Consider the following 25,798-nt stretch of genomic DNA (forward strand, 5'->3'; position numbering starts at 1 on the left):
AGAAGATGAAGATGGAGTTGGCTATGGAGTTCTTAAGATCAAATTTTCTAACCCCCTAGAAGAAGGTCCTCAGCTGGTTATAAGGTCAAGAAAGGGGGTGTAAAAGGGGGGTCAAATGGAGAGGAAAACTCTCTCCCAAAATATCCCCCGGATACAGAAAATATCTGGGGGATATTGCCTCACAGCTGGAAGGGGCACAGTGAGGAGAGCACGGCCGGCCGCTCACTTTTGCCGGAGGTGGCCGGCCGGCCACACCCCCTAGCCGGCCGGCTAGGGGTCAAAAGGGTCAACCAGATTTTCTGGCCGGCCAGGTATTGGGGAGGTAGCCCTATGTGTGTACAACACAACCATGTAATTGAAATTCCAAGAAAGTGGGCCCAAGGGGTTCAACAATGGCTCGGAAAGAGGGGGTCAAAAGGGTCAAGTTGACTTACTGGCCGGCCATGAACTTTTAGTGGCCTCCCAGGTGTGTAGATCACAGATATGTGGTTCAAAGTTCAAGAAAAAAGGTCCAAGGGGTTCAACATTAGCCCGGAAGAAAAGGGTCAAAAGGGTCAGGTGACCTTAATGGCCGGCCATGAACTTTTAGTGGCCTCCCAGGTGTGTAGATCACAGATATGTGGTTGAAAGTTGGCAACGCTAGCTCTAAGGTATTCAACATTAGCCCGGAAGTGCGAAAAACGGGCGCCGGGAGGCTCGGGAGGAGAGATAACTGGTTGCTGCAACAATTGCTGGCCTCCCACCCTTCAGTGACCTTCCTCGGGATAAAACAGAGGTACCTGCCAAAAATGAGCGAAAACCGTTGCAAAACGAATGTTCCGGAGCCAAAATACGCAGTTCGGGGTCCCGGAAATGGGCTGTTAAGCACCGAAAATTGTATTCGACCTCGAAGTGGGTTTCTCAGCCCCCAGTGTCCCTCAAAAGGGATGAAATAGGATGTATGCCAAAAATCAGAGCAAACGGAGATGGTTAGGTGGTCCCGAACCGAGGCACACGGCCTGACGGCTCCGAAAACCGGGAACCGGACTCCGAAATGGGCAAAATGGCCTACGGCCACCAAATGTAGCCTACGGACATTGAGAGATGGTCTACGGGACCTCTCCCTCCCCTCAGGAAAAGAAACAGAGAAAACCGAGTCTGGTTCGCAAACCGAGACAAGGCACAGAAAAGGGTTCGGGAGTCCGGAGGTAGGGCTCATGGCCGCAACTCCGAATCTTCTGAACAAGCACATTATGCAATATCACCCAGCGCTCAATCGGTGACGTCTGAGTCTTAGGGTCGGTCAAAAATGGGGTGTCTACAGTTGGCTTGACAAAACAAGAGCTAATCCGACGCTCCTAGCTCCGATTCGGTGCCTGGACACCTACATATATATATATATATATATATATATATAAACAGTGAGCTAAAGCCCAGTGAATAACATATGCGTAAAGGGGTTAAGAATGAATGTCCTTTCAGTAATTAGAACAGTCAATTGCATAAGTGAATCAGTCATTTAGAACCATAATAGTCATATGTGGTACATCCATTAGCAAAACAGTACAGTAGGTCTTAATAGACCAAACAGTCAGTTGATGGTCATCATAACAGTAAACAGTAGTGGTTCCAAACATGGGAACCGATAGAGATCTCTGTGACAGTAGCAGCAACAGTACAGTAACAGTAAATTGCTATGGATGCCATGGATACAGTTTACAAGTAGGACAAACATTCATTCATTAAACAATAACGGTTCAATAAGCAGAACAGTTGATCATTCGAAAAATAATCATAATTGAACATATCTTTACAACATTGTTACTCATAGAGCACTGGGCTAGAGACAAGCTAACGAGCGTCCTCGGATGTCAACCCTACAGTTATAGAACGAACACACACTCGGGATTAATAACTTAGCCCCTAATTATACTTGGTGTGGTTCTATAACATTATCCTTATTAAGATGCCTTAAACTAGGCCTAGGAATGCCTAGGATGGAATGAGGATGCAAAAATGCACTTTAAAACACTTTTCAGAATTTTTCAAAAAACAGGGGTCTCGCTCGAGCGTGGCTTTCTACGCTCGAGCAAGCTTTCCAAAACAGAGGGGTCGCTCGAATGGTCTGTAAAAATACAAAAAGTGCTGGATGTTGAAAATCTCCGCTCGACGTTTGCTCGATGCTTGCTCAAGCGTGAGACACAGTCCTCGCTTGAGTATAGGTCTCGTCGCTCGAGCATGCGTCTGCGTGCACCAAAAATCTGAGAGCTTGCAATCTATGCTCGAGCCATCATTCCTTCGCTCGAGCGGAGCTCTGAACAAAAGATGGTCGCTCGAGCGTGGAAGCCAAAATCTGGAATTTCCAGATTTGCCTCCCAAGCTCAAACCAAGCATTTAACACTTCAAAACTCAACCTTTTGGGCCAATTTTCTAAAAAACACTTGAAAACTCATAGTATAACATGTCTTTGAAGATCAATTTGTAAAATCAAGCCCAAAGGTAAGCCAATTTGAACACAAATTCAAATGTAAATATGAAGAACAATTCAAAATCATACATGCATGAGTTCCCATGAACTCTAATGCTCTAAGGCATGATAAAATGCAAGATTAAGCTCAAGAATATGATCAATTCATGGATCAAAACCAAAATAGAAACATACATGTGGGAATTTCATGAAAATGACTTCAAAACACTATGATATGGACATGCATGCACATAATACCTCATAATTCAACACTTTGAGCTAAAACTTAACTCTAATCTCCAATATTTCCATGAACCATGCAAGATGCAACTTAATTTCATAAATAAAAGGATGAATTCTCTACCTTATGCCTAGAATTCCAATGATGGAAGCTCGAATATGCAAATTCCCTTCAATTCCTTCTAATTTTCCAAGCCAATTTTGATGAACTCAAGTTTTCTCCTATCTCTCTCTCTTCTTTTTTTTTCGGTTTTGGCCTAGGAAGATGGATGAAAATGATGCCAACATATAACAAGGAGAATAAACAATGGCCTAGAATTGTCCACTAAGTGGCAATAAGGTAATTTACTTGAACTAATGTGATTTAACATTATTTAATCTAATTTAATCATTCCAAATCAAATTTCACCATAAAATCACATAAATTCTAATTAACACATAACATCAATTAGTTTCTGATTAGGCCACCGATAAGGCCTTCAATTTGCAGTTCGAAATTAAAACATGAACAGATTCATTCAGAAATCAAACAGATAGAAATGCATTTAAAATAATACACTCCTACAATCAATTCAGGATTTCATTCTAATCAGTTACTTATCATGCTTAATCACAGATTAGCACTAATCAGAAGTGAGGGTTGTCACAAAACAAAGACCTAAACATGCTGAGATGAGGGCTCAAATACCTAGGCAAGATGACATACATGCTAGGCCATAAACTAGGCAACCATGCACAACACTTAAAGGCATTCAAAGCATGAAAGAAGTGGGAACATGGCAATGCTAAAAGCTCTGAAGTGAAGTATTAAATGATGTCAAATCATCTAAATAGCTCAAAGATAGCATGCATGAGTCAACAAAACACAAAGTTAGCAAGGCCAATTACATTATTGCTATACAAAGCATGAAGCATGTGACTAAGGCAACCTAAAAAAGTCCTAGAACATGTCAAAATGAGTCTAAAACATGTATGGAAGGAAGCCAAAACAGGCTAGCATGAGGGGCATAAGGCATGATGAATGTAAGGCAAATAAAGTGGATTACACTACATCTATTAAGACCAAGCATGAAATGACTTAAGCAACAAAAATCAGAGTTATATCATGGCAAAATAACCCCAAATAAGCATTGAAATGATGGCTCGCAAGTTAAGGCATGAAGGCATACGCAATGGTTCATGTTTAGGCATAAAGGGGCCAACCCTCCAACGCATTGAATGGATGAAAAATGCAAGTGCATGAGCATAAAACATGGACTGAAATCACATAATGAAGGATGCCAAATCATTCAAATAGGCCAAGTAAAGCATGCTAATGTACTTGATGCACAAAGCTAACAAGTTAGATTGAACCATAGCTATACAAAGCAATTCATGCATGGCCAAAACAACCAAAATCAGAGCTAAAGCATGTTAAAACATGGACAAAAGCTTCATTAATTCAAGCGAAAAACATGTTAAAAAGACACGTTAAAACATAATGCATGTTAGGCTATTTCATGGAATTGCACTACAAGTGCATGGAGCATGCAAGGGCCAACCAAACCAAACCAAACCAAAACAGAGTCATGGCATGGAAAAATATCACCAAAAACATGCTGAAATGGAAACAAAACAACCTAGAATAACATGCTACTTTATGAAGCATACATGACTAGTTTGTGTGATTTACACTACAAGTGTATAAGGCATGCATGAAATGACCAAAGCAAGTAAAAACAGTGACATGCCACAGCAAAATAACCACAGATACAAGCTAAGATATGGCCAACATAAGTTCAACAAAGATGCTCAAACATGAGGCATATGAAGCAAGTAAACAAGACATAAGGAGAGAGGATGACCCTCTCTTATTTAGGACTCCAAAACCACCTTTCCACCACTGAAAATCCTCTAGATTTCAGTGGTAGAAAGGTCATGCAAAGGCTACAACAAGAGCCTAAAGGGATGACTCAAAACAAGGCCTAACAAGGCCTAAGAGGGGGTAGACCACTCCTAACGAAAAAGTGGCATTAAACAAACTTTTTAAGCATGCAAAAACAAAAATCTTTCAAGGTAAGAGCTAAGCTTAAAACAGTATGCAAATAAGGCTAAAAGCTCAAGCAAGAATGGGGGATTTAAGGGTTAAAGACTCACCCTTGAAGACCTTCTTTACTATTGCAACTCCAACAACCTCTTTGTGCTCAAACTAGCCCAAGAACACCAAAAACAACTTCAAGAAGCCTCAGCAACACAAGCAAGGTGTTTAAGTGTGTGTTTGTGTACAAAAGTATGACAAATCTACACTTTTAAGGCACAAAACAAGAACAAAAGAGAGATATAGATACAAGACTATATGTATAACTCAAACCCTAATTTTTTGAACCTAGAGGAGGGAGGAGGAGCCTCCCTCTTATAGAGAGCAAAAGCATAAGCTTCTTGAAGAAGCTAAGGCTCAAGGCCATCCCTCCATACATGTGTATGGAGGATGGTTCTTGTGCTCTCCAGCTGTGTCAGCTGGAAGAAAATATCTTCAATAAGGTGTTGGAAAGTGGCTGACCAGTTAAGTGGTCGGCCAGCTACTTTGCCTGGTTTTTCAGGACAAAAAGTGGTTTCCCGGAAAGAAAAGTGGTCAGCCAATGGCTGGAAAGGCCAAAAATGGTCGGCTAGGTGTCCAAATTGAAGCCCCTAGAAGTTAGCTTTCCAATGGCACTAGTCTTGCATCAAAATTCCAACAATGCAAAAAGTTATGCCTGTTTTGGTGAAGCCGCGCTGTTTCGATCTTACCCGGATTTATACCGAACTTCTCCCAAACTAGTTTTCTTCTCTCCTTTCCTCTTTTCTTCAACTTAGAACCCCTAAACAAGGTGTTTTGAAAGATTTTTCAAAGATTTCATCTCTCTCTCATTCATTTCCACTTTGTCCTCGCTCAGTTTACCAAAAGGCGCAACATTTAACAAAATGCAAGCGTCAGAACATCGTAGGAACTTTGTTTCAAAAATGTTTTGAAAGAGAGGGTTTTAAAGTCTAAAAATCATTCAAAATAGCTTTGGTCCAAAATGGGGTGTGAGGTTAGGATTTGACTCTCCTCTTGCCGAAGGAATCAGACCTTTGCACTGCACAAGTTTCAACACCAAGTGAACCATCAGTAACGCCCAAGTCTTAGGGGCGGTAAAAAATGGGGTGTTTACAGTATCACATGTGTCACCTTTTGTATATCAAACTCTGATGAATGAAAGCATGAAATTCAATTATACTTCCGCTTTTGAGATGAGTTTGTGTATTTATTTTGGAGGCGTTATAGCTTGGTATCAGAATGTACTGGGTTTGAATACTTTGGGTATGTGGGAAGTGGTTATTACCACAATGGGTTTACCTCGCTTGATAGAGACATTAAAATGTATGATGTGCTTATGTGATGACATGCTTATGTGATTATATGGGTATGAGATTTAGTTTTTAGGATGTTGACCGAGTCTACGAGTTCCTAGAAGTCCTATTAGAAGAGCACTTGATCACTATTGCTTCTAATTGGAACTTTGGCAACGTCACAGAATGGGCACTGTAGACATCACATTTTTGACCGCCTTTAAGACTTGGACGCTTTATTCCAAACACCTAATGATGAAAGTTACACTGTGCAATCTTTTGAATTTTCAGTGAAGAAATTTGGATTTAAGCTCTAATCCCAAACCTTACACTCCATTTTTGACCAAAACTATTTTAGACCAAAACCCTCTTTTCAAACTATTTTTTCAAATGTTTCTACGATGTTCTAAGGCTCGCATTTCATTTGAACTATTACACTTTTCGGTAAATCGAGTAAGGACAAAGTGGAGATAGATGGAAGGGAGGTGAACTCTTTGAAAAATCTTTAAAAACATCTTGTGCATAGGTTTGGAGTTGAAGGAAATAGGAGGGGATGGAAGAAAACTAATTTAGGAAAATGTTAAGCATCAATCCGTTGAGCAAGAAACGAGAAACCTTCACTAAATTAGGCATATCTCTCTGAACACTTAGAATTTAGATGTGAGACCACCACTATTGGAAAGTAGACTTCCGGGGCTTTAATTTAGACTCAAGAATCACCTTAAATTGAGTCTGGATGAGAGAGATATGGCCATTTGAAGTCGGGCCATAAATGCAGATTTTTGGAGCCGGCCGACTCCATTTAGATTTGGCCGGCTTTCATTTAGTAGCAGCCGTGTGTTTTTGGGGCCGGCCAGCACTCAATAGGGCCAAACAAACAGCTGGCAGAAATTGAACAAATATCTTTGTTTGAAGATATTTTTGATCAAATTGGCTCAAATTCTATAAATGGGACCTCCCACTTCAGATTTTAAGGTTAGAAAACCTTCTAAGAGGCTTAGGCATTGATAGAACATCCATTTTCCTTCCAAAGGCTTCCTTGACCTCATATCACCTTTTAGCTATACATACACAATACATATACCATTAGAGCTTGTTCTTGGACCTTTTATTTGAGATTTCAACCTAAATTTCACAAACTTGAGGGTGCTTAGGATCAAGTTTGTTTAACTACAAGCATCCTCTCTTTCAAAAGGTATAACTTTTGCATCTTCTCTCTCACTCTTGTCTTCTCTTTTCCTTGCTTTATACACTGCTTTTGGACTAGTTTGAGGGGTTGAAATATGTGATTAAAGTTGTAAGAAGTGGAGGGGTTAGCCACTCCTCCTTAGTCTTTGTTCTATAGCTTTTTCTCTATTTTTTTTTACTTACTTTCTCTTGCTTTTACCACTATTTTCTTGGCTTACAAATTGATTTTCAGAGCTTAAAAAGGCTAGAAAACATGATTTAGAAGTTCCAAAAGTGGAGGGGTTAGCCACCCCTCCATAGTCTTGCTTACTAGTTTTGTATCTCTTTGTTTTTCCCTATGTTTTGTGCTCTTTTAACATGATTTTAGCCACTATTTTTGGGCTGTTTTTGGACTATTTTCAGAAGTTAAAATATGTGATTTGAAGTTGTAAAAAGTGGAGGGGTTAGCCTCCATTCCTTAGACTTGCTTACTAGATTTGTTTTCTTTAATCTTTGCTTACTTTTTCCAGCTTTTCAAACTATTTTCAATTTGTTTTTGGGGTAGTTTTGTCACTATTTTTTTTTTTTGGTTTTAGGGGTTGTTTGACTCATTTAATTAGTTTATGCTTTGAGTATCATGTTTGTAGTGCAAGCTTGCTTTGCCTAGCTTGTCCCTTCATATTTGTGTTCACTTTCTTCCTCTTTTGAAGTAGTTTTGTCACTGTTTTTTATGCTTTATAGGCTGTTTAGAGATGTCCTAATTTATTTAATTAGCTTACGCTTTGAATATATAGCTTGTTGTGTTGTAAATCCTCATAACTTTGGTTGTTTAGGCGTTAGACATTGAGTTGTTCGAGTTGATCGCTTTTCTTTACTTAGTTTTCATATCAAGAGTCTCATTTTAATAATTGATCTCGCACAATCATTTCTGCACTCTCCTTTCTTTCTTCTTTTCTTTTGTTTGAGAGGTATTTTAAATGATTGATTGTTATTCAAGGCATGAGAAAGAGACCTATGCTCAATGGCTTAATCTCTACGGAGGTTCATCGTCAATGCGTAGTTTCCTTTTCATATTTCTTCTTATATAGTGGACTTGAACATCACTTTGGACAAATTGATTACAGAATAGAAATGACTAAGAAAATTGACCTAAAATCAATGAAATCGACATAAAGAAAATGTTTAGAGTTGGTTGGATTCGGCCGGACGTTATGTTGAGTCCATCGTTCCAAGAATTGTCACTTATCAATCCATGATACGTTGACAAGACTTAGTGTGTGCCAACTTTCCTCTTTGAGTCTTCATGATAAGAGAGAAATATGGTTTTTCATTGCATTTATTAAGTTTTGTCCAAATGCGCTCGGGATCATCAAGCCATCAACACGTGCTAATTAATGGTTTCGAATGCGAATTTGTTATTCTCTCGAGTTTTACATGATAGAGAAGAGCAGAAGGGACAAACAGGGCCTAGAAAGAGGAAAGTTGTAATTAATTATTGTTGTTATTATTATTGTTTATTTGTAATTGTATAGCTAGTTAACTTAGATTGCTAGTTTATTGCTCATTCTAATATCCTTGTTATAATAACTTAGCTAGTTAGTCATTTGATTCATTCATTCGAATTTATAATAGTTAGCTTAATTTGGACACTCGGACATTCATTCGGACCCTCTTGCATGAGGGCAAATATGTAATAAGTTGTTTGCCTTCCAACTCCATTTCTTTCTCCCTTTTATTTACCCGCTTGTAATGTTAGGGCAAAGCATCATGTTTACTTAGCATTCCCATGATTTGCATACACTTGTCTCGCATGCATTTGGGTTTAGCTCATCATACTAATTGATATCAACTTCATCATTGCTTGAATACATGATTTATCGCATGCCTTGAATTGTTTCATATACCATGCTAGTAGGCAGGCCTATTTACTTGCATGATTGTATGTGTTGCATTAATCATATCGCATTATTTAGGAGCATGCATGTTTTCTCTAATTATTTTGCTTTGTTTGGCTTGCCTTGGAGTACTAGGTGAGTGTTTGTTACTTTAGCATCTTTCATTGCGTGTGATTGTTTCCATATTGAGCATGCTTTCCATGAGGCTACTTGCTTAAATGATATACCTATTTAAATGCCTGTGGATGAAGGCTAATTGCTAAAATTAGAATGAATTAATTAATGTACATACAAACTCACCTTTTCAAGTGACGCGTATTTAAAACAATTTTCAAACAAACATGAAATCAAAGTGTTCCAATCTTTGCAAGTTAGTCTATGTTTATGTGCAAAACATAATAAGTTAGCTAAATAACCAGAACAAGAACATATAATGTAAATAAAAATCATATCATGATTAGTAGAGGCCAATCTTTGATCGGGTGAGTGGGGTGCTCAATTCATGACCTCCCCCTCTCATACCTAAGTTCCTTAGCCGAGATACTTTGGTGATGACGGACTAATGACCTTCAATACGAGTCATGGGTTTCCTAAATTTTCCAAAAATATTTAGGTAACGACTTTGTAATTTGGCAAAGCAGTCCATTTTTGGCATTTGATTCAAATATCGATGTTTCCAAAAGAATTACCAGATTTGGAATCTTTTTATGTTTTCACTGTTTCACATTGCACTTGTGAAATCAGATTTAGAACCACAAGAGTCCGAACTGTAGGGCTAATCGTACCCAAAAGGAACATGAAAAGCAAGCTACAGTCACTATCTAGGAACGAAATTCGTATGTTTTTATGTGACTATGCGCTTATGTGGAATGAATTACTGTTGGCCACCATTTTAGGACACGAGTGAGTTAGCTTCGGCACATTTGTAAATGTGCTAACCTCTTTTATTACCTTCATTAGGATATTAGGCCATGGTCATGGTGATAGGCGTGGTAGACTTAGATGGCAGGAGATACTAATACCAGATGATATTCTGGCACAAGAAGAGGGAGTTGGTCAGGCCAATATGGTCGAACTAGTGGGTCAACAGGCCATGGGCACCTTAGTCGCGAAATGGCCGGAGCATTGAGGGAATCCATGGACATTCTCAGGGCTGAGAATCGAGTCCAGGCCCAAGTAGCTGAGGCAAGGCCATATTTTCTGAAGCGAGAGTTCTTCCGGTTGAATCTGGATAAGTTTTTGGATGATCTTAAAGAGCCACTGAAGGTAGATGAGTGGTTAGAGCAAATAGTAAAGACATTCGAGATGCTTGGCATCGAAGTGAATGACCAGCTGATGGTGACCTTGGCATCTTTCCAACTGAAGGGAGATGCAGGTCAGTGGTGAAAGTATGCGCGTGGGTGCATTGGGATGACTTGGGAGGCATTTGTCAATGCCTTCCAAGACAAGTTTTTTCCTCTTATAGTTAGGGAGAAGTTGAGAGACCAATTCTCTAAGTTGGTGCAGTTGAACACACTAGTGGCCGAGTTTGAGGCCACTTTCACTAGTTTGTCTAGGTTTGCTCCTGAGCTTGTGGCAACTGAGAAGCACCGTTGCTTGGAGTTTGAGAAGAGATTGAGGACTGTGCTTATGTTCAGAGTAGCCGAATCCATGATTAGAGATTATGGGCACCTTATAGAGATGGCAGCCCATCTTGAGACCATTATACAGATGGAGGAAGAAAGAATGAGGGGCTCCAAAAGGAGTCATGACAGTCAGGGGGATAGTAAGAGACAGAGGGGTTTTAACCCCCAATCATCCTAGGGAGCTCAATCGAGGTCAACTTTTGCAGTACCAAGTTCGAGTTCTGGGAGGGGTGGTCAGAGAGATGTTACTTGTTGCAAGTGTGGTCAGCTGGGCTATAAATCTCCAGCTTGCCCGCAGAGAGGAGGAGGGCAACGGTCTGTATCGTCTTCGGTTCGTTCATAGGGCCAAAGTCAGGGGAGAGAGTAATCGCTCACTTGTTATCAGTGTGGGTAGGCAGGGCATTTGAAGAGATTTTGCCCATAGTTGGGTGGCACACCCGGTGCATCTAGTTCGAGGCAGACATAGAGCCACCAGTCTGCACAGGCCTTGAAGGTCAATCAGGGGGCCTATTCAGCTCAGTTAGTACATCATACTTATGCTCCGAGGAGTGAGCAGGTTGAGCAGAGACCTACGGGGTGCGTGTATGCCGTTACCGCGCCGGATCTAGTACCAGCACCTTCGGTAGTGAGAGGTACTTTCTTGTTTTGTAATTCAGTTGCTAATGTGTTGATTGATGCGGGTGCATCCCATTCATTTATCTTGTCTGCATTTGTATCGGTTTTGGGGTTAAAGTTGGCTCAATTAGCATCTCCTATCTATGTAGAGTCACTTATCGGTGGTGAGGTGATTTTGAAATAGGGGTTTCAAGATTGTGACCTAGAGGTTGCTGGTCGCCAACTTTCATTTGCATTTGTATTGATTGATATGTCTAGCTTTGACATCATTTTGGGTATGGACTGGTTGTTTTCATATCGGACTGTTATAGACTGTTACCGTCAGAGGGTTACTATATGTACCTTGAGTGGTGATTGCTTTTACTTTTTAGGGGACCAGGTGGATAGAGCCTTATCACCGGTTTATGGATCGGCGTGGTCAGAGTGAGCTTAGTTTCCTTCTTGCTAACTTCCTGAATATTGAGTGTGATGAGGTCCGAGTTGAGTTGCCAAGGGTAGTTTGTGAATACCTGGATGTTTTTCTGGATGACCTTACTAATTTACCACCTCATCGAGAGATCGAGTTCTCTATTGATTTAGTGTCTGGCATGGCACCGATTTCTATGGCATCGTATAGATTTGCACCTGCGGAGTTGAGTGACTTGAAGATTCAACTCCAGGAATTGTTAGATAATGGTTTCATTTGCCTTAGTACTTCACCGTGGGGAGCACCGACTCTTTTTACCAAGAAGAAAGATGGTGTTTTGTGACTTTGTATAGATTATTGGAAGTTGAACTGGGTAACTGTCAAGAACAAGTACCCAATACCTCGTATAGATGATTTGTTTGATCAGTTGAAGGAGGTCTTGTTATTTTTCTAAGATAGACCTGAGATCGGGTTATCACTGGCTGAGAGTAAGGGAGGAGGATATCCCGAAGACGACATTCCGTACACGGTATGGCCATTACAAGTTTCTAGTGATGCCTTTTGGGCTAACCAATGCCCCAGCTGTGTTTATGGATTTGATGAACCGAATCTTTCGTGAATTCCTAGATCGTTTTGTAGTCGTCTTTGTGGACGACATCTTGATTTACTCACCCTTTGAAAAGGAGCACGAGAAACACTTGCGGGGTGGTGCTTGAGTTGCTTAGAGCCCACCAATTATATGCTAAGTTTGGGAAATGCAAATTTTAGTTGAAGGAAGTTAAGTTCTTAGGCCATGTGGTATCCGGGGAAGGGGTGACAGTAGATTCATCCAAGATAGAGGTCATGCAAGATTGGGTACAACCTATGAATATTTTTGAGATTTGTAATTTCTTGGGGTTGGTCGGGTATTACCGTCGATTTGTGAAGGATTTCTTTAGATTAGTCTCACCATTAGCTAGATTGACGAGGAAGGGAGTTAAATTTATATGGAGTGAGACTTGTGAGAAGTCATTTCAAGAGCTTAAAGTTGGACTTACCACTGCTCCAGTCTTGATTATTCTGGAGAGGGGTTTGGGTTATTCGGTGTATTGTGATGCCTCACGGAAAGGCTTGGGTTGTGTTTTGATGCAAGAGTGGAAGGAAGTAGCCTATGGCTCGCGGCAGTTGAAAACACACGAGAGGAACTATTTTACTCATGATCTAGAGTTAGCAGCAGTGATATTTGCCTTGAAAATTTGGAGGCACTATCTGTATGGCGAGAAATTTAATGTGTTTTCTGACCATAAGAGTCTGAAGTATCTGTTTACACAAAAAGACTTAAATTTGAGGCAGAGGATGTGGATGGAGTTCATAGAGGATTATGACTTTATGTTGCATTATCACCCGGGAAAGGCCAACGTTGTGGCCGACACCTTAAGTAGGAAGTCAATTTGGCAGTGTAGCTTGTATTGCCATCCGAGAATAGGAGATGTTGAGTACTCTTGGTTAGTTTGACTTGCATCTTGGCAAGTTCGTGGAGTCTGCAGCTTTGTTTACGGTAGTTGCACTACCTACACTTGTGAACCGAGTGTTAGAAGCGTAGAAGAGTGATCTTGAGCTAGAAACCCTCGGGGAGAAGATTTCCTGTGGAAAGGTAGAAAAGGGCCTGAACGTGTATTCTGACTCAAGTGTTAGATACCTTCATTGTCTCTTTGTGCCGGAGTCTTGCTGGGAGGAAGTACTTCGAGAGTTTCACCATTCACGCCTTGCGGTGCATCCAGGAGGCACAAAGATGTATCACGATCTGAGTCACTAGTTTTGGTGGAGAGGTATGAAGAAAGATGTGGCCGCGTTTGTGTCAAGGTGCCTTATTTGTCAACAAGTGAACGCCGAGGAACAGAGGCCAGCGGGTTTGTTGCAACCCTTGCCTATAGCTGAGTGGAAGTGGGAGCATGTCACGATGGATTTTGTTGTAGGCCTTCTGAGGACTCAACGAGGCAGTAATTCCATTTGGGTGGTAGTTGACCGATTAACTAAGTCGGCGCACTTTATACCTATACGCGTGAGTGATTCGGTAGATTATCTTGCCAACCTTTACATTAGGGACATAGTAAGGTTGCACGGGGTTTCTGTGACGATTGTTTCCGATAGAGATCTGCATTTTACAGCTCGGTTGTAGCAGAGCTTGCAGAGTGCCTTGGGCACTTGATTGAGTTTTAGCACCACGTATCATTCCCAAACTGACGGACAGTCCGAGCGTACTATTCAGATCCTTTAGGATATGTTTCAAGGTTATGTCGTCGACTTTAAGGGGTCATGTGAGAGGCACTTGCCCTTAGTGGAGTTTGCCTATAACAATAGTTTCTAATCGAGCATTGGCATGATACCATTTGAAGCCTAGTATGGCTGCCGTGTAGATCTCCGGTATGTGAGGTGGGTGATGTACCTTTATTGGGTCCAGAGTTGGTTAGGGAAACGACGGAGAAAGTTGAACTTATCCGTAAGAGGTTGGTTACAGCCCAGAGTCGCTAGAAAAGTTATGCCAACCGTAAGAGACGTTTGTCTTTTAAGGTGAGAGATCATATCTTTTTGAAGATATTACTTAGGCGGGATTTGATGAGGTTTGGGAAGAGTGAAAAGTTGTCCTCTCGATTTATTGGGCCTTTTGAGATCCTTGAGCGGGTCCGGAGAGGTTGCTTACCGTTTGGCATTGCCGCCACAGCTTTCCGGGGTTCATGATGTATTTCATATTAGCATGCTTCAAAAGTATGAGCTAGATCCGTCGCACGTGTTGGATTGGACCAACTTAGAGGTAGATGAGGATGCCTCATATGAGGAGAGATTTGTGAGAGTCTTGGATACCTGGGACCAAGTCTTACGAGGCAAGACAATTCCCTTGGTTAAGGTATTGTGGAACCATCATGGGGTTACGAAAGCAACTTGGGAGCATGAATTGGAAGTCTGAGAGAAATATCCAGACTTATTTGTTGATGTTTGAGCATATATTGGGATTTTAATTATGTTAATGAAATGTATAAGCATTGTATATGTTTTAAAAAGTACGAGAACATTGTATATGTTGTGGATGTTTTGGAAACATGGATTCAATATAAGCATTGTATATGTTTTGAGAATATGGAATATTGTATATGTCGTGTAAATTTTGAGAATTTGGGTTTATCATGAACGTTGTGAATGTTTTGGGAATATTTGAATTGTATTTCAGTGTTGGAACTTGTGTATTGGGTTAGCGCGAATGAATGATCAGAGGGTAAGTCATGATGTTGAACTTGATAGATTATCATGGTTGAGAATATTTTAAAATGGTTTTGAACTTGATTTGAAATTTCGGGGGCGAAATTCCTTAAGGGGGGAGATTATAGCAATTCCGATTTTGACTCGACCTTTTGTTGTATTCTAGACTCAAGTTTCATGGTTTATTGCTGTTGTTCATCTCTTTTTCCCTTGATTGTCCCTTGAGTTTGTCTTTTCGGTTGTTGTGGTTGTGTTTTTAAGATATGAAATTTATTACAAATTAGTGGTTATATATATGAAACATATTATGTAAAATTATTTTGTGTTATATAGCTAAAAAATATTATACAAATTAGTGTTATATATTATGTAAATATATGATAATTAGTTAGAATATTTTTCAATCTGCCAATTCGCCAAAAACAGTTCAAATCATAATTTGTCAATCTGTTAATCCGCTAAACCGCCATTCGATTTGTAATTTTACTCTTAAACCACCTAAACTGCACCACACACTTCCCTAGTGATAACCCTTCGAACTTACCTTGAACCCCATAATAATATATTTGTGGCATGGGAAAAAAAATGGGAAATAAACTATCCAGTGGACAGAAAAAAAAATTATAAAATTATAAAAAGTAGTATAGTGTTTTAATTATAAAAACATATGAGTTTTTTTCATTGATTTGTAAAACTTTTTGCTGTTTTACTGGACAGTCATTTCTTTAAAAAAAAAAAAATGTATTTAGGCCATCTTTTAGGACTAGCTTTTTTATTTTTGGTTAAAATAGCTAATACAAATAAAAAATAAATAAAATAACTAATAAATAAAATCAAAAAGGCAATTAAAAGAAGGGAAAATCATTTATAAGCCCTATTATGGGAACTTATTAATATGAAGTCCTATATAATTTCTTATAGAATCTCAAATCCTATTTAGATGTGAATGTATTTCACAAGGTCCTATGAGTTGTAAATGAATGGTATTAGTGTACTATTATACCCCTAACTTTGTTTCCATATTATAGGAGTCCACATGTCATATGAGTTGTAATTTAACTGGACTCATACACGTCATAATGAATGCTTCTCCCGATTTGGACTCTGCACATCATAATTTAACTAGTTTTGTTCTTCATACCACTTTCATTCATGTATTAATGTTACATGTTTATGCTATGATTCATGAACTTGTATTGTTCAAATCATTAATACACATTTACCTAGAACGTTGAAATTGTGCTTGCATGTGAGAACCCATAGTTTTATGACACCATGTCACGTTGGTGTGGTTATGTCGGTGTGAAGTTGTCATTTTTGTTGCATGTGGAATGCCGATCAAACCACCCAATGTTGCTATTGTATTCATGGCCAAATTTCGTACAAGCGTGACGTCATGACTCTAACCACTTAATGCCATAGACAATCCTGCAATCGAGTCATCAATCTTAATTTACAGCACCAACTTGAAAGATTAAAGTAATAAAGCACACCTAGCATTCCAAGTGTGAATGTTCCGCCAATTTGAATATGGATGTGATATGGTGGGTTTACAACGTGCACAACATGAACTGATTGGCAATCAATGTTGTTGCCCGACGTAAATGTGGGAGTACCGATTTGGTTCAGGAGTGACGTTGTCACCGCCTAATGCAAATGTGATGACCTATATTTGGGACGACATGGCATGTCAAACATCAAGTGTATACATATAATATAATAACTAGTTAGAAAGTCGAACCAACACTCATGTTGTCGACTTTTTTTAAACAAATCATTTGAAAGAACAAAGCAATTAAGAACACAAATGTGATTATTCCATCAAACTTAATACGAATGTGACATGGCCGTTGCGTCACGCCAAATAAGCTGGGGTTACAAAATTGGGCATAACGTGATTGGACGACTAAAGCAATCAAGCACATTGTGACATGGTTGTTGCGTCATGCCAACTAAGTTAGGTTTACAAATTTTGGCACATTATGAACTGATCGGCAACAAATGTTGTTAGACAAAGTAAATCTGGGAATTCAAATTTGGTAAGGGTGTGACAACATCGACGCGTAATGTGAATGTCACAACCATTAATTTAGACGACCTGGATAGTGGATCAATGACTATATTGTGCATTGAAAAAATTGAAAAGGACATCTTGTAGAATACTATGCAAATGTCAGCTCATCATTCTTCATTCATATTAATATTCCTACTAACATTACTAACTGATAAATGTCGCCATATCGTACCAAACAAGTGCATCAAATATTTATGACTAAACTTTTCCAACATATTATCAAAAATTATGTACGAATCGTAAACCATATCGACAATGCTATCCAAAATAGCCAAAAACACGACAATAACAAAAAATGTTTAACGTCAATTGTAATGTGCCATTCAAATACTAACTACTCGTGAACTTAAACCCAAAAAACACGATGTACTCATTTGGTTACCACTGGAAGATTGTTCTAATTGTCAATCGTTATCAACAAATGACCTAGCTGGGTCGTTCACAAATGACTTCATCATCCCGGCTCGCATAGTCTTGGCAGCTCTCCCCTCCCATTGACTTCTCCACTTCTAGGTGACTCACGAGTTGCTTCATAATGAAGCATACTATAATACCACAATCAACCCTATCAGGAAAATATGAGACTAATAGTAAATACGTTTAAATGAACCACATACAATGTATGGCATCATCAATGAAATTCATTGCAAATAAACATAATTCACACTTACAAGTCTGATTTTTGTTACTGACAATCATCAACCACTAAAAGTTCTTTCACCAAATCCTGTGTGCTACATGAAGGTTGACGTATAACACACTACGGACACAACTGTTACACCATAAAAAGGGGATGTGAACTCACAACCACAACCCGAATTCGGGTTACTTGTATTATTTAACTCAATGTGACAATTATCAAACAGTCCAAACATGAATGTGACAACATATAATGGATATGTGACACATTGTACACGTAACAACATGAAAGACAATGTGACATATGCCAATTAAAACATGAACCAAATTTACCCAACACAAACCACAACCCGAATTCATATTATTTGTCACGCATAATACAATTGACGTTACAATAGAAATTACATGACCACATGTTTCACAAAACAAACACGTCACAATATACCCATATACCCACACACGTTTGTGCGTGTGACACTTAAGTACTCAACGTAAACGTGAATAATGTGACACATTCCAATTTATTGAATAATGTGACAAATGTGCTATGTGAAGGTTGACGTATAACACACTACAGATACGAATGTGACACCATAAAATGGGAACTTGAACTCATAACCACAACCCAAAAATCGAGTTATTTGTATTATTCGACTCATTGTGACAATTATCAAATAGTCTCATAAATTCACATTCACATTCAGATTCAAAAATCTTAAACTACATAAAACAAGGACGTGGCGCTAGCCACATTCGACAACTTACCCACCATGTTATAGATCACCATTCAAACCTAAACATCACGAAATAAACCCCATATTCGATAGCACAACAACAAATTACACATAAAACACACAAAATCAACAACCTACCTAACCCCCATTCGAAAACACCAACAAATAACTCACAGAATACACTAAATCAACAATCCATACATATATACTGACATCTTCAAATTAAAAACTATCAAAACCTAAAATAGTCATAAAACTCACAAAATATACAACTCACAATACAAATTTTGACCGATACAAACCGAAAATGTCAACAATCCCATATTCACATAAACCTTAGTTATGGGTTGCTAATCAAAATCAAAGGAATCAACATTACAAAATAGGGGAAAAGTCACACTTACGTTTCGGGGCCATCAGTTGTCATCGTTCATTGGAGACGTAATTCCGAGGCCACCGTTCCATCGTACCTCGCCGTCAAATTGCACTGTCGTTTTCTCTCGTTGGTGGCCTTCCAAATTTTGTGTAATGAACCTACCCTTTACATTAGCCTAATGAGACAAAACATATCTAATATATCTTGTTTCCCAAAGAATAGCCTAATCAAAGTTGGAATCACTAAACATAATGTGAATTTTGAAATTCAAACTCACATCTATATAGATATGATCATGATCTATGATAGCATTTAATTTCCTATATATGATTTTGCTATTATTTATTATATTAACAAATAATATTTAAATGTGTCAACAAGTTTCCCACAGGACTTATGAGAACATAAATTTTTTTATAGAACCATATGTAACATAAGTCTCTATAATACGACTTATAAATAACTTTTTCTTAAAATAATAAGTCCAAACCGACCCTTAAGATTGGTTTGGCAAGTCCAAAATAATCCAAAAAGTTACATAAAAAGTAAAAAAGTCATTACTATTCACAAATAAAAAATATTAAAAAAATATGTTATATATTTTTATAATACAAAAGTTTGGTGAATGCTGTCAGCCGTACTTGTGAAACAGGAAGGCCATTATACACTTTTTGGGCTAAAAAAAAATTACAAATGTAAAGCCACAAAGTTTGATGGTAATGCTAATAATCCGAATCGTTCAATATGTAGGACTCGTTGAGTAATATATGCCTGTAAAAAATTACATTGATCGAATATCGTTAACTATATGATCAAATCAATTTTGTATAAGCAAAACGGATGGTGTGATAGTTAACTGTTAAAAAAACTAATCTGATCATACAGCTATCGATATCCGATCAATGTGATTTTTTATAGGCATATAATAATCGACGAGTTGTACATATTGAACGGTTCAGATTATTAAAATGAGACCCATGGTGGCCCCCACGGACCGACCATCACTGTCCAAACACTTTGCCCCGAAGGAGGCAATTATTTTCTGAATAAGATATGCTGAGGCAGCAGGTACAACCGCTCATCTTTCTTCCACTATATACTTTATTTATACAATTTTTTATTACATATTTTTTCGTAAAAAAATAAAAAATTAATCCAAACATTCATATTTTTTTCCTTAACTTTTTAATTTAAAAAAAATTAAAAAAACAAAATTAAAAATACACTATTTAGGATACCCAAACAATAGTGGTCTCTTGGTTATCTATATAATCTAATGACCCTGGTTAGAGAAGGGTGGGTTGGGGAACTTCCCTGATAAGTAATTCTCAGAACATGGCCGAACCAGATGGATATAGCCCTTTTGATAAAGAAGGAACAGTAGCAGCAGATTTCCTTGACGATTTCAAGGAGTATGTGGATACTCAACTGAACTGCTGCCCAGTGGTGTATGATGATACTGGTAAAGATATCTTCTGTGGATGGGTTTTTTGGAGCCGAGAAGACGACCAATCCGAACATCCTCCGATTCTCTTTCCAGGTGAGTAGACTTTTATGTCTCTTCTCTTTCTTCTGCTTCTCCCTCCTTTGAATATGGGTTTGTTTATTTAATTTGTAATTGGAGTTTAATTTATAAGTCAATTTTAAATCAACACAGTTACCTACTACCTGCTTTTCAAATCTCACTTCTCGCCTCGAATTTTGTTTTTTGTTTGTTTGTTTGGTTTTTTTTTAAAATTATTTATCAGATATTTTGGATTTTAAAAAGAAGATCAAAGATGTCCTTCGAAATTGTGTAGTCGATTGCTTTGAATATCCAATACTATATCAATTTTGGGCACCCACAAGGACAATGGAGGGCCGGTCTTATCTTACAACTCAAAACCAACCTTTCGCTCTTTCTACATTTGATATAAGAATTGATGATGTTAAACGATTTTGTGGGTGTAGGATGATCTCTAAGGACTATAAATTTTACATGGATAGAGAGAGTTCTGATGAACAACTTGGGGTTCCTGGCCGTGTTTTCAAGCATGGATTTCCCGAATTCACTTCTAATATAGAATATTACTCTATCAAAGAGTATCCATTGCGCGACCATGCTTTACGTTGCCAAGTTAAACTATCTTCGGCTATCCCCCTGTTTGATCTTTCTACCCACTTATGTGTTGGTGTACTTGAGATAGTTTCAACAACGCCCTCAACGGAATATCCATCATTCCTTGACCCTGATTGGGGGAATTTCCATAATTATTGGAAGGTTGGTCGCCCAACTCACAAATTGGCATTTTTTTTTTATGTCTTTCTAATCTTGGTTGATTCATTCCTTTCTTATATGTATGCAGAATTGTGCTCTTTGGATAATTTAAATTTTTTTTTTTTATAAACAATATCAAAAAAAAAAAAAAAAAAGAAGAAGAAGATGAGAAGTGTGTTTTTAATAGGGTAAATTACAAAAATATAAGTTTAGTTTCGTTTGGGATGTGGGTTGTCTTTTTTATTTTTTAGTTAAAATAGTCTCGTTTGAGATAGGTTTTTTAATTTTTTTTTGACTTTGATAAGAGAAAAAATAATGTGATTATGGTTTGGATGTGATAATTTTTAGCCCTGGTTTAAAAAACCTGTTTTGTCTTTTTGTGACTATTTTTGTCCCAACCCATCCCAAACCCACATGCCAAACCAATACTTTGTTTAAAATACAAATTGACTCATGTGATTCTGCGAAAATATATAATGCCTCTTCAAATTTCTAATTGTATAACATTGACTTCATTTTATTAATAAATCATCAACGACTGTGTGGTATTTGGCTCATTGGACCTACTAATCAGGCAAACCAACAATTTTTTCCTTTAATCTTTTAGTTTGTGCATATTTGATTCTATTACAATGGAACATGGCTACGTGCTCCTCATGTGTCTATTCAGCGAAAAATTCAATTTTTTAGACTAACCAAACACAAATTACAAAAATTAAAGCGCTAATCTTTTGAAATCGAAATTGATTGAACTACAAATGACGAAGCTAGATGGACCGTTAGCACAACTATTATTTGTTCATTTTTTTTTTTCATCCTGTCGGTGTCGAATGGCATGTGAGGAGTATGTAATTGCAGTATTTCCTCACGGTTGTTATCAATATCAATGTGACACAAAATGTAAAATTGAAGGGTAAATTGCTATAATTAAAATTATAAGATCCAAAAAGATTCAATGAATAAACTATTGAATTGAGGATAAGATAGTGTGTTGTTATCTTCTCAACATGAGCTTCTATGGTAGAAAGAAAGAAAGCAAAGCAAAACGTCAAGTTGTATTTTTTTTATTGCATTTTAGCTGTGACTGAATTGTTTTTCCATTATAGAGTCTCTTTTCTTGGCAAACAAATATTCTAAATTTCGAAGTGTACAAGATTCCTTAGTCGCATCTTTCCATTCCCCTGCAGGAGGTAGGTCTGGAATCTTCAATTTCAGTTGCCGACCATTGCAAGGAAAGTGTAAGTGGTACACTGTAATGTAATGTCAAATTTGGTATTTTATTTTATTTTTTAAATTAATATGATGAGGAATATCTTCTGACAATACTTGGACGTGACAATACTTTTCAACTAGTTTCAGAATGTGAAAAAAAGTGAAGCCTTAGATGAAATCAGCGAGGTGTTGGAAGTTGTGCGTGAAGTTCATGGTTTACATTTTGCTCAAGTATGGGGCCCGTGCAGGGCACTGGTTAAGGGTGACATCTTCCATGTGATGCTCAAATTTGATGAAGTTGACTGCTACAGACTACTCGGTATGGTCAATGTTGAACTTCACTTAAGAAAGGGGCAAGGAGTTGTTGGGAGAGCATTCTACTCCCCTAATGTATTATTGTGCAAGGATGTAACCCAACTTAGCATAATTGACTACCCATTGGCACACTATGCACGAGATCATAAATTAGGTTGTTGTTTTGCAATATGCTTGCAGAGTAGTTGCACCGGAAATGACGTTTATGTGTGAGTGCTTTATGCAGCCAAGCAACAAAGACTACTATGCTAATCAACAGACTGGATTGAGGAAAATATTGGAAACCATGAAGAAAAATTTTCTTACTTTTAAGCTTGCTTCCGGAGAAGAACTTGGGGGACATTTATATATTGAAGAAATTCCTTTTCAGAACGGTGAGAAAATTGATTCTGTTCAAATGCCCCAGACTACTAAATCTTTATCTAGGCTGGAGCCCTTACAAAGTGGAGGAGAGATGTCACAACTGGATTTATTGAATCAACAATCAATGGATGCATTAAACAATGGAAGCAATGTTGTAAGTGCCGAAAGAAGCAACATTGATGTTACTTGTTTACAGGAGAAAGGCAAAACAAAGAGGCCAAAAAGAGTGCACAATAAAACTGGAGTTAAAATTGAAATTCCTTTAGATGATATCCTACAAAATTCGAAGAAGAGCATCGAGGTTGCTGCAGATAACCTCGAAGGTATCTGCACTTTTAACAAATTAAAATAGAATATTGCTTGTGATTTTACTTGTTATTTTCAACTTGACATTCTTCTTGTAAGGAAATATTTGACATTTTGCACTAACAAACATAAAGTTGTGTCTCTTAGCTAGATTCTTCCTTTTGGCAGTTAGCCGATCTACACTAAAGCGTGTTTGTAGGGGTTATGGTTTCCCGAGGTGGCCACCACGCAAGAAGAATATGGTTGGTTCCTCTCAACCTAGTGAATCTTCCCCGGGTGTTGATCATCAACAAATACCACAATTAAGTTATGATCAGCCTTTTAGTCAAGCCTCAGCTATTGTTGTTCATGCAAACCCATGTACTACAGTGATCCGAGATGCAAATATTGTGACCGTGAAGGCAAAATATATCAATGATATTATAATAAAGTTTCTGCTGTCTTTGTCATCGGGACTAGTTGAGTTGCAGCAGCAAATCGCCAATAGACTGCACTTAGAGGATGGAACATATTATGTCAAGTACAAAGATGAGGATGATGACTTAATTGTAATAGCTTGTGATCAGGACTTGCAAGATTATATAAGCAGTTCTACATCGCCTGGCAGCACTACCATCATGGTATTCATTGTTCCAAAGTAGTCAGTTATCACTGACCAACTTGAATCATCTGTGTTTTTTTTGTTGCTGCTGTATCCTCTTTTGTTCTATCTTTTGATTCTAAAGATAGTTGTTGGACGATCATGCCTTGTTTGTTCTGTTTCAGGAAGGTTGGTAGTGTTTTGGGCTTTTTCGTTTTCTCTTGGCAGTTGGATTCTGGCCAACTCTTGCATTCTCCCCTTTTGTAATGTTGTGTTTACTTTCCTTGCTGATAAAAAAAAATTAAAAATAAAAAATAAATAAAAAATAAAAAATAAATAAATCTTTCACTTCATCAGAACAAACCTCAAATGATGCAGTTATTTCCTGTTTGTATGGAAATGCACAATAGCAGAAGTGTTCATTGAGTTGGCATGTCAAGCAATTGACCCCATCATCTACATTTTCACCTTTTATAGCTAGGACAGAAATGAAAGGCGGGATACAAAAGCCCCATAAAAATTCAAACTCAATTAAATGCAAAGGCAAAAAACATACTATGAAACACAAGTAATTCAAATCAATTATGGTCAAAGCTTGTAAAAAAATTAAGAGTAAGTTATACTTACCACTCTTGAGACTTTGAGAAAATACAATAAATCTTATAAGTTTGGTATTATTACACTGGACTCTTTTATGGTTTTAATTCATATCTCTTTTAGCTTCCTTTTCATCAGAAATTCGTTAATTGTATAAATGAAAGAATGTTGTTTTCATATCTCTTACATTAAAATGTATATTTCATCTTAGGTATCTTTTTGTTTTCATAACATCTCCATTAATTTTGGTTTCTTTACTAAAAAGGAAATTAATGTAATTATTTTAAAACCTCCAAACTTCAAGGAAGGTCAGTGTAATTTATCCAAAAATTAAATTAGAGTTAGAGATTGTCAAAAAAATATTCAATTTAAAAAAAAACAATATTTAAATTAAAAATAACATTTAATATTACAAACTATCCATAAAAAATCCAACACCTCACTCAAAAATAAATGTTCACAACTTGAATAGAGTACCACTGTTAATAAAAAAAATGCCATGCATCTTGAAAATATATTCTAAATTTTATTCCAAAAAGTGAGTGAGTGTATTGTGTGGATTTAAAATTAGTGAGATGTGGATCACAGTTATAATGAATGTAGTGCATTGATTCACTTTTCTAAGTAATTTTATGAGTTTGTAGTAGTGTTGTATATTAATTATATAGGATCTTGTATTACTATAATATATATCTATATATATAAGCGCTTACTTGCTTGAGGTTCGTATTTTTTTTTCCGATTTTGCCCTTTTGATTGGAATTATTTACTATTAGAGACTTGCACTTTAATTTTCTCATTTTGCCCTTTTATTTTATGTTATTTACCAATATTGGTGATACTAATTTGGATGAAAGTTCTTTTTGTAATTATGCAAAGATTCTTGGTCAGTTATAAAACATAAATATTTTGATTTTGGATAAATTATAAATACACTCCTGAGAATTTTGCCCTTTTATTTTGCATAATTTACTAATTATAACCTATAATTTGACTTCCCAATTTACTCTTTTCTTTGGTAATATTTACCAATATTGGTGGTACTAATTTGAGTGAAAGGTCTTTCGTAATAATGTATAGATTCTTGGTCAGGTATAAAACATAAATATTTCGATTTTGGATAAATTATAAATACACCCCTGAAGTTTGTTTAAAATATAAAATTCCCTTGCAATATTAAAAATTTCAACTATTCCTTATTAGAATCTTTAATTTAACAGAATAAATAGAAAAAAAATTTGTAAAATAATAATAATAATTTGAATAAAATATGAAAAAATTTACTAAAACAAATGAAAATTCATCTAACAATAATTTTTAAAAAATCAAACAAAACAAAATGATTTGTTATAAGATTTGCATTTTGGAA

General features: G+C 37.3%; 1 protein-coding gene across 15 annotated transcripts; it reads left to right on the top strand.

Moving 5' to 3' along the window:
- Positions 1 to 20,070: 20,070 nt before the first annotated feature.
- On the top strand, positions 20,071 to 24,041 carry LOC114283502 (protein NLP6). Of its 15 annotated transcripts, none has more exons than XR_014357429.1 (6): positions 20,078 to 20,339; positions 20,548 to 21,059; positions 22,244 to 22,294; positions 22,410 to 22,587; positions 22,810 to 23,269; positions 23,421 to 24,041. XR_014357429.1 is itself a non-coding variant. In XM_082910453.1 (6 exons), the coding sequence occupies exons 4-6, from the start codon at positions 22,561 to 22,563 to the stop codon at positions 23,891 to 23,893; spliced, it is 960 nt and encodes a 319-aa protein (XP_082766579.1). In that variant the 5' UTR covers positions 20,093 to 20,339; positions 20,750 to 21,059; positions 22,244 to 22,294; positions 22,410 to 22,560; the 3' UTR covers positions 23,894 to 24,041. The 15 variants fall into 15 exon arrangements, 11 of the variants coding, with proteins under 11 accessions (XP_082766578.1, XP_028082131.2, XP_082766575.1 ...); XR_014357430.1 differs by having other exon boundaries at positions 22,416 to 22,587; XM_082910453.1 differs by having other exon boundaries at positions 20,093 to 20,339; positions 20,750 to 21,059.
- The last annotated feature ends 1,757 nt before the right edge of the window (positions 24,042 to 25,798 follow it).

The sequence above is a fragment of the Camellia sinensis genome, chromosome 15, assembly GCF_055761805.1.
Source record: "Camellia sinensis isolate YWXY chromosome 15, ASM5576180v1, whole genome shotgun sequence".
NCBI classification, from domain to species: domain Eukaryota; kingdom Viridiplantae; phylum Streptophyta; class Magnoliopsida; order Ericales; family Theaceae; genus Camellia; species Camellia sinensis.